The 10,421-nt window shown below is 27.6% G+C and overlaps 1 protein-coding gene across 1 annotated transcript; it reads right to left on the bottom strand.

Moving 5' to 3' along the window:
- Positions 1-216: 216 nt before the first annotated feature.
- LOC109805081 (transcription factor bHLH123) lies at positions 217-4,560 on the bottom strand. The gene is made up of 7 exons (XM_020367031.3): positions 3,968-4,560; positions 2,854-3,502; positions 2,234-2,341; positions 1,988-2,053; positions 1,720-1,785; positions 1,568-1,618; positions 217-1,035 (listed from the first exon to the last, which is right to left on the bottom strand). Exons 1-7 carry the CDS (start codon positions 4,315-4,317, stop codon positions 886-888), a joined length of 1,440 nt encoding a protein of 479 aa, XP_020222620.1. The 5' UTR covers positions 4,318-4,560; the 3' UTR covers positions 217-885.
- Positions 4,561-10,421: the final 5,861 nt, after the last annotated feature.

Below are 10,421 nucleotides of genomic sequence, written 5' to 3'. Positions count from 1 at the left end.
CAATTAAATTTCCTGGGTAGTTCTAATTCTTTTAGAAATAAAACCATAAAGGGAATAATTACGTGTGCACACGTCATTTAAAATCAGGACCATCTCGAGAAGTTTGCTAGGGATAAAACCATTTGTGGGTTTTCTCTTCTTTTTACATGTGCTTCCAATAGAAGCCCCTCTATGTGACCATTCATTACAAAGCACAAAAGCATGTGTGCAAGCATCTCCAAAATATATATATAAGATTGATTAAATTTGAACTCAATTTTGAAACAAAAACTGAAAGGGGTAGTGTGGGCCACCCTCTGACTTCCACTTACATATTCTAAAGAAATAAACAAATCAAAAGTGAGATTTCCAATCAAATGACATATCCCACACTCACTCACTCTTCTATATTTCAATGATTCCTTCAAATTAGTTTTTTTTTCCTTTTGCTTCAACCAAAGCTTTAGCTAGTATATAATAAGAAGAAGAAATTAACAAAGCTCCTTTTTTCTATCTAGCTAATTAGAACCACAATTTCCCTATTTTCCGCAACTCAAATTTGTCACTGATCCTAATCACACACACCCCCTTGTGTGCACATATGTAATTAATTCTTCAATTATTACAACAACTTAAACATATATATATATATATATATATATATATATACTAATGGTCCCAAAATTTGCCAAATTATACCTTACCCTTCATCATTGTGCATGCCTCTATATCCTTTTATTAAATAGCAGAACTAACTATAACTTTACATATTTATGTGGCTGTCTTCTCTCTTGTTTCTTTGATCTTATCATTCCCAACTTGGCTAGGTTTTGATAAGACATTATGTCCTAGTTGATGAGAGTACTGGTTCCGTGCCACTTTTGCTTCCCATTAATATTTAATTAGCTATCTGTATGTTCCTCCATATGTTGGATTCCAAAATTCAAATGGTTGTTCATTAGTCACTGGGAATGTACTAGAAACTGGCACCAAGCATAGCCCTCGGCTTCTAAGATCTTGCTTTGGACCCTCTGATTCCTTTGATTTACCAGAACTCTGCAATAAAAATCACCAACAAAAATTACATTATAAATGTAATAAAGTCTTCAACTTGAACCATTATAAGCATTAAACACATGGTATAGTTATAGTAATTCTGTGCATATAAGAATAGATTCACTCGCATTTAAATTTCATAACCTAGCTCTTACAAGAGAAGAAAATAAGATCATAATATAAATTGAGCACTTATATATGGAAGAAACTTGATTCATTTCTATATCTAATTTCTGATACAGTATTAACAAAGTGAATTATGATCCTAGCTCAACATTACAAATCATCTTCTAAAATGATAATAAATTATGAAAGTGAATTCTGATACTAAATCCAACTTTGGTAAATCAATTTTTATATTCTATTTTAATGTAAGAATTTTATGGTAATAGTATATCAAAACTCAATTCATAAATACAAATGAAATTTCAACATATATAACAATAACACGAAAAAATTTAACGTAAAGAGATTCAGTTTCATTTTGCAGTTATTTTTCAAGAAAAGGGAATGTATAATATACGTGTCCTACCTGCTGATGTTGTATGGGAGCACCACTTTTCATATATGGGGTACTTAACACCTATAAAAAAGAATAGAAAATAAATAAGATAAAAATTTCACTAATATTTTTAAGCTTTATGAACAAGAATATATTAATTATGGGAATTTAATGGGACTTACGGTGACTTGCTCATGGAGAAATTTGATATATTCAATGGCTTCAGAGAGCACTGACGCTGTATCAGTCTGACATACACAAACAACATGGCAAACAGATTTTAAAACTTCAAATCAACAAAACAACGACATTAGTACAATCACACTTGCTATCATCTTTTTTTTTTTTAATGCTTTCCCGTGTATCATAAATCCACAGAGGAAAGAAATCATGGTGATCCACAAAAGAGATTAGAAAAGAATAGATGATTTTTATCAGAAGCTCATGCACCTTTCCGAAAGGTGAAACCAATTGTTGGAGTGCAGTGATTCTGTCCCCCATCTTCTCTTTTCTCACCTAAGAACAACACAAGAGGTACACTACGGGTTCATATCCAATGTTTATGGACTCAAAAATCGAAAAATATTAAGAAAAGGAAAGTGTTTGAAAAGGAATAAAAAAAGATGGAGAAATTAAAGATAAAAAGTTTAAAGCTAGCTTCCCTTCTTGTTAAAAGGTTAGTTGCACTTATTGTACCTTAAAAGCTGGCAAAGGAGATGGGGTTTCGTTCCTCGGCCTTTTGGGTGCTGGCTCACCCCCACTTTTCTTCACCACACCACCTGAGTCTCTAACATCACATATATTCTGCAAAACCATGGTGAAAGAATTTAAAAAAAAAAAAAATTAAAAACTTAGGCCTCATCAAATGCAGTAGTGCATCATTTCAACCCTAAATAATATACAAAATTCATTATTTATTTATGTATTTATCCCAGAAAATACCACATTCATTTTAAAATTAATCTCTACTTAATCTTTATTTTTTTATTTTAGGTAAATTTAGATAGAGACTAATCTAGTATAAATCTTATTGATAAGAAAAAAATGTAATTGAACAAAAAAGTTATTTAAAATGGGTAGTTAGGTTTTTAACATATATTTATTTAAGAAATAATCTTTTAACAGATGTATTTCTGTGCATATGGTTGAAATAAAATTAAGTGTAAACATTATGTATGCATTATTGTTATTAAATGTAAAGGCTAAGAAAAAGGTAGAAGATTTAGAGGTGTAAAGTATATTAATTAATAATCATGATGATGTTATTTAACTACATGTATATCTATACCTAAGTATGCAAAAATGTTAAGCAATACCTTTGATTGTACGTCGAAGTTTGATGTGGAGAAGGGTGGTTGCAACGAGGGGATGAAGCTGGATCTTGCATCCTTGATAGCAGGATCAGAATTAGCGTTCCAAAAGGGAGCGTTGTTGGTGAAATGCAGCTGGTTATTGGGTTGTTGTTTTGGTGGTGAAGCTCTCAGAAACTGAGGAACTTTGGACCAAGAAGGAACCAACTCAATATTGGAGTTTAATCCATAGGTAGTAGCTGAGTAAGGAAAATTCATGGCACCAGCACCTTGGTGGGGTTGGTTGTTGTTGTTGTTGCTGCTGTTGTTGCTCTCTTGTCCCAAAAGCCCTTGCAATATTGAAGAAGGGTTGCCAACATAGTCCATCTGAAAAGAACAAGGCAAACCTTGGCTTGTGACAGTGCTGTCCCCAGAGCTGTATTGAGGACTACTGAACTGTGTTTGGTCCAAAGAGAAACCCCTCTTGAATTGATCATTGCTTGATGACTCAGCAGAGAACAACTTTTCTGGCCTCCAATGAACTTGTTGATGATGGTGATGAGACAACCCAATATTGTTGTTGTTCCCACTCTCTTGCTGAAAACTGCTCCCTGGTGAGCTCAAATTCTCTTGCAACATCGACCTGAAACTGTTATCTGAACCCTTCTCACCTCTCCTGTATCAATCACAAACATAAGTTAATTACAACCTTTCTTTCTTCCATCAAGGTTTAAAAAATTAGTCCCCGCAATTTCAACCGCATCAACTTCGTAGTTCACAATCACAATTTCAACTATAATATAAAGATTTTTCTTTCTTTTGTGTCTGTAACTGTAATTGCAATTACATCAGATTGTTAGTCTGTGTATGCAATTTCAGTTATGACATCAAGATTTTTTTTTGTCTACTATTGTAATTACAATCACATCAATCCCATTTGTCTCAATTTCTAGTGATATGTGACGGTGGCCACAATTTAAAACCTTGGCGAATATTATTCCATTCAGCTAAGATGGAATGAGAGGAGGGGAATAGAAACAGAAAACAAAAATCCAAAAGCTTTATTTTTCTTTTCTCTTTCTTTTTGGGTATTACTTTATTGTTGTGAAAAAGTCTTTGTCTTGACACAGACTACACTTACAGCTGCAAAGATGCTTGATTCCAGTCCATGGCTTGGGATGAGAGGCCCAAGCCCATCATGTGCAAGTTGGGGTCATTGGTGGAGGTGGCTGAGTCATGATGATGATGATGATGATGCTGATGATGCTGATGCTGAAGCTGAAGCTGCTTCTGGTCATGGAAAACCACAGTGGAACCACCTGAGGCAGAGTTATCCACAGAGGAAGACCTTGCCATGTCATGGTTTTGCCAACCATAGTTTCCCATGTTGGTGAGTCCAGAAGATGAAGACTGTGATTCCCCACTTTCGAACTTCACGTTTCTTGCTGATTCCCACCAGTTTCCACTCGCTTGAAATTGATCATCTGACATGGCTAATCTACCTGATTTTGTTGTTGTTGGGTCTTCACAGAAACATGAAAAATATTTGATGAAAATAAGGATGTTATGTCAGTTTGTGTTGTGTAATCTTTGAAGGGGTGTGAGTGATGGAAATGAATGAATGGAAAACGGTTCAAAAGTTTGGAGTATTTATATTGAAATGGGTTTGGTGAAGGGAATGAGAACAGTGAGAGACTGAGAGGAATAAGGTTGACACTCTGACAATTCAGGGGCTGATTACTGATTAGACAGTGGAATTAAATTAAAGGTCGTTTTGAAATCGGAATTTGGTTTATTCTTTATTATTATATACTTTCTACAATTTCTCTTTTAATTTCTTCATGCCTGCCTGTGGCCTAAAATTAATATACAGTACTAATTTGTTTTCTGTTTTCTCAAAAACATTAGAGTAAAATATCGCATTAATTTTAGTTCAGGCTAAAATAGAAAATTTTGCTATCTCATTTTTATTTTGGGTTTTCATTTAATTTCTTAAATTTAAAAAAAATTATTTCGATCTTTGTATTTTTAATAATTAATTTGATTTTTCAGTCGATCATTTATTCTAACAATATTAATTTCGAATCACATCACATACTTTTAACTTGTCACTTATTACTAACTTGATCAAATTAATTTTAAAATTTGATAAAAAGATCAACTTGATGTAGATAATTTAAGAAATAAAATAAAAATTAGGACTCGAATTCTATTTTAGCTTTTAGTTTAATTTAGATTTATTGTGACATTCTATCTGATTTAACAACATAAAGAAGTAAAAGGGGAGAAATTTTAATGGATAGAAGATAGAAAGGAGAGGAAAAACTATTTTTTATTTTTATTTTGTTTACAAAGAGACGAGATAATTTTAAAATTCTTTTTTTTTTTTTTATCTTCAGTGTGTTATTTGAACCCTTAGCAAACACCATGTAACAAAGAATATCATATAATTATAAATCAAATGCACAAAAATATCAGACACCATGTAATAAAATATAGAAATTTACCTGAATGTACAAACAGAGTGGTCAAGATAGGGGTTGACTTCAATGAGTAATCAACTAAGAGAGTTTGAAATTTTTGGCAAGTTAGAATCAACATGGAAGGAGCACACATTTAAAAGAATATCATGAGAAAAATCATATACCTAAATGACAAATTTACATTTCAAAATAATATTAAAAATATTTTAATCAAACTATTTTAAGTTTTTTTAGTTTCAATTTTCTTCCCCTCTATACACTCCATTATTAAAGTATCTTTTATTTCTTTTAATCAAAGTGAAAGTAGAGAAAGTCATTTGTTGAGAGCTAAGTCAACCTATTTAATAAAAAGTCATGCCTAAATTTTTCAAAAAAAAAAATATAATTAAGTAGGTCATACCATTAGTTTTAAAAATTAACTTATTACATATGATAGTCTGACTTATTTATTAATAATAATTTTAAATAAATGTTTTAATATATTATAAAATATTTATTATTATTTGAACAACTAAAGCACCATATATGTTATGTGAGCTAGTTTTGATGGTTATAAAATGCAAAGATTTTAACGGTGCTTGGTGTAATAATTATGTTAACATGTAAGTTTATGATTTATTTAGTGATACATCCATTATCATATAAATATAAATATATTGGTCTTTTCAATGATAGACTCATTGTCTCACAAGTATATATTGACTTACTTTAAAAAAAAAAGTCTATCAAGTTATTTAAATAATTAATATAAAATAAACTAATCAAATCAAATTTGCGTAAAGGTCAAGTTAAACATGAAAGACAAAGATTTATAACAAGTTAATAAATTAAAACTTAAACTGTCAAATTATGAAACTAGTTCGATGTGACCTAAGCAAACTAGATATATATTATTGCTAAACATAGAAAGGAAGAAATTTATATAATGAAAATGTTATTAAAAGTTAGATAAAAATAATATTATTTAAAAAATAGAAAATAAATTTAAAACAAGAAAAATGACGTATGTAGAGTTGTTGAGTGTTAAAGAAAATATAAAATATCACACTACTAGATTTTAATCTTTTAGTAACATTTTTTTGTTTATATTTGTTAAAATGTTACTATATATTAAATAAATGTTATTTTGTAACACTTTTTTGAAAAATGTCATTATAGATAGAGTAACATTTTTTATTTCAATATTATTCTTTCTAATTGTTTTTGAAATCAAAGTCCCATATCGAGTAAAAAAATTTTACATAAGTTATTTTGCAACATTTTTTTGAAAAATGTTACTATAATTGCTTCTAAAATCAAAGTCTCACATCGAGTCAAAAAAAGTATATTTCTCTTATATCTAATTGTAACCCATAATTAAAGTCTCACATCGAATAGATTAATGATTTATAAAGAGTATATATACTCATATAGTTATATTTAAGATAAATAAAATTTGATATTCTATATATAATTAGTGGTGACTAACTAAAAATATCTTTCCCTAAAAACTTAAGGAACTCTTAAAAGTTTAGGAGACATAAAAATATAATAATTGATAGTAATATTTAAATTAAAATTAATTATTATTTTATAAGATTAACAAAATATTGGCAACATCATTAAAATGTTACAAAAAATTATTAAAATGTTACAAAAATACTACTTTGGTAACATTTAAAAAAAGTTACCTAATTATGCAAAAATGTTATTAAAAGTCTTTAGCAACATAGACTATATACAACATTTAATAATATGTTGCTAAAATAAATTAGCAACATTTATACATAATTAAGTAACATTTTTTAAATACTAAATATCATTTGTGTTGTAGTGTCAACACACAAAACACCTAAACAAATTAAAATATATCATGATTGATTTTTTTTTATCCATCATAATTAAAATAATGGTTTTAGGATTCGAACTCAGAATATGAGTATATTAGTTCAACTTCATCCATCAAGTCAATCTTAGTGATTAAAAAAATTAAATGACAATAAATTCTTTCATTTTTCTTTTATTTGCAAATATATAATTTTAAAAAAATTGTATTATCAAATAATTATTTTAGACATCATACATCTTTAAGAAATTCATTAAAATAAAAATAATTATTTTATTCCGAATTCTCTCGATAATTAAAAATAAAATCTTACAAATAAGCATACAATGTCTTAAAAGTGTAAAAAGTATAGAATATCATTATGTTTAATAACTAAGAAAAATATTTACAAAATAATTATTATTATTTTTTCTTTAAACAGAAATTTAGTCACACGCCTTGAAATCCCCTTCCAAAGCCAATTACCAAAACTTAGTAGCCTTCCTACCATGGGAATTCATGGAGAATTCATGTAGAAAACTCTTTTTTTTTTCTTCCCTTCATTTTATTATCAAAACTAGGAACAGTTTTATTCATTATTTAATTTATTGGTCAATTTATGTTATTTTTTCTTTTAATTTGATTTTTAAATTTAAAAAATATTGTTTTAACTCCTTTAGAAAAAGTATTTATTTTAGATCAAATTGGTCCTTTATTTATCTTCAAACACGCAATAATGTAAAACATAGTTTTTTAAGATCACTATGTGGACCTTTGTATTTTATCACAGACTTTATAACTAAGATTACATTAATATAAATCATAATTGATTATGTCGTAATAAATAACAAATAAATTTAAGAGAAAGAAAAAAGTGTAAAAACGAGAATTTCTGCACATAAATCATCTTATAACAATAAACTTGTGCAGGTGAGTTCCAGAAAAAAAAAAATTAAATCTTTCATTCTTATTTCCCTCGGACAAACTCGCGTTTCTCTTCTTTTGTTTTGTTTTTTTTTTTTAATTTCATATAAGATGTCAAACAGGATAACTTAACTTACTAAAGAATAGATTGAATTAGGTTAGAACAGTTTTATTAGCTTGCCAACCCATTAAAAAAACTTAAATTAATTTCATTTTATTTGTTTTTATATTTTTTCAAATTTTATGATCAAATACTATGAAAAGAGGGGGGAAAAGTGTTATAAGACTAATATTAAAGCAAAATATTAAAATTCAACAGGACATATTCTTCACGAGTCAATAAAATAATAATATAAGTTTATATAACATTAAACTAAGTTTATAACACAGCTATAAATTAGTTTATTAATGACAATATAATAAATTCACAATATCTCATAAATATGTCTTAATGAATAAATTAATATCAATAAATAAAAATTAAATGAATAATGAGTCAACTCAACAAATCAAAACAAAAGGGAGAAACCAACTCAATTTTTTATTTAACTCCTGGATTAGTAAATTATGCATGTTGAATTATACTGTTTAAAGTGTTGCATAGAATAACTAAACTTATTTAGAGGAATTATGGAAGTCAACCCATTATATTGAAACCATTTTTTTTTTCAATTATATATTGAAACCATTTTGTTACTCCTTTTTTATTTTTCTACTCTATTTGATGGTGAGTGTTAATTTAAGCAAAAGGGCCTAGAAAGTAGCAAGATAGAACAAAAGTGTGACGCTCTTGTCTTTGACATATAAACAAATTAAATTGCACAACATCCTAAAATAAATAATATAATTAAAGGCAAAGAATACGCTCTTGACAATGATTATTTCAGGGCTTCTAAATTCACTTTTCTTCTTTCTTCACTTTTTCTTTACAAACATAGGGAATGCATAAGTTTTTCTTCAACCTAGTTTATACATAATTTCTTTTTACTCATAAAAAATTAATTTTAACTTGTGAAAAATTAAGATCCAACGGAGTTGTGTCCATACCAAGATACTTCTCACTATGTTTCATTCATGTTTGGTTGAAGTTGTTAACTTTCCATAAAATAAATAAAAATATTTTGACAAATAAACATGATTAGATAAATAAACTAAGAAAGATAACAATTTTAATTACTTATTGTAAACAAAAATCACAGAAAAGGATTTAGATGTTATACTAACCTCAAAAAGAAAGTCACCCCTTGATCTGCAAGGAACACACGTAGAAACTGTAAGAAATTGTGCTAAGACCACATAAATCATATTCTAAAGACTGAACATTTCAAAGGGTGTTCAAGATGAAAGAAAGATGAAAGTAATTAAACATCTAGGAACCAAAGGCACAATCTGGAGTAATTTACCTTAAATATGAATGTGAGAAAATAGTCTTAGTTTGAAGAAACTTAGAAAAGAAAGAAAAGTTTGAGTTGAAAACTTGAAGTTGGGTACTTAACATTTTGACTTTTTTCATTCATATATATAAAAGTAACGAAAGCACCTCTTTACAGTGCGTAAAATCAGCATGAACGTCTGTAGCCATTGAATGAACATTCAATGAAGGCTATCTCTTTCCTGGAGATCTCCCGCGTCTCTTTATCAGTTTTATTTTCTGTCTGTGAAAAATTATAATAATAATAATAGTAAAGTTTGAATCTAAAATTTTGTGTATATTATTTCAATTATTATTATTAAAGGGGTGAAAGCATTTCGTGTCTCTAATAGTTATTCAGTAATAAAATATTAGAAAATTGTGTATAGTTATTTAAAGAGAATTTAAGATTTTTTTTTATATTTGGGGTATAATGATATATTAAAAAATAAAAACTAAATAATGGTTACATACTCTTATATCCTTTTTATAATAGGTATAGATTAGATTGATTTTAATAGTTTTTGATCAATTTTATTAAGTATCAATAGAAAAGATGAAATATTCAATGCAGTTAAATACTAGCAAAAATGAATTTACTGTATCTTAATTTATTTATTTATTGCATAATAATTGTTGTGTTATAGGTTTTATTTTATGTAAAACAAAATAAAAGGTTGTGCATAGAATGAAAGAGAATAGTAATTTAATAAAATTAATTTTATTATTAATACTTTGCTTGTTCTAAGTGTGGTTCTAAGTTTTTTTATATAAGTCAATAAAAGTTAATAAATATATAAAAGAGAATAATTTTTTTTACAAAATTAATATTATTATGAATCTTCTTTATCAAAAAAAAACTACAACGCAACAATCTTCTTAAAAATATATTATCAATGATATAAATAAAAGAAAATAAGTAATTAATATTATATTAAAAAATTAAAATGAAACTTATTTTAAAACTGATATT

The sequence above is a fragment of the Cajanus cajan genome, chromosome 8, assembly GCF_000230855.2.
Source record: "Cajanus cajan strain Asha chromosome 8, NIPB_CcT2T_4, whole genome shotgun sequence".
NCBI classification, from domain to species: domain Eukaryota; kingdom Viridiplantae; phylum Streptophyta; class Magnoliopsida; order Fabales; family Fabaceae; genus Cajanus; species Cajanus cajan.
The sequence above is the reverse complement of the archived record's forward strand: the minus strand, read 5'-3'. Positions and strand labels throughout refer to the sequence as shown.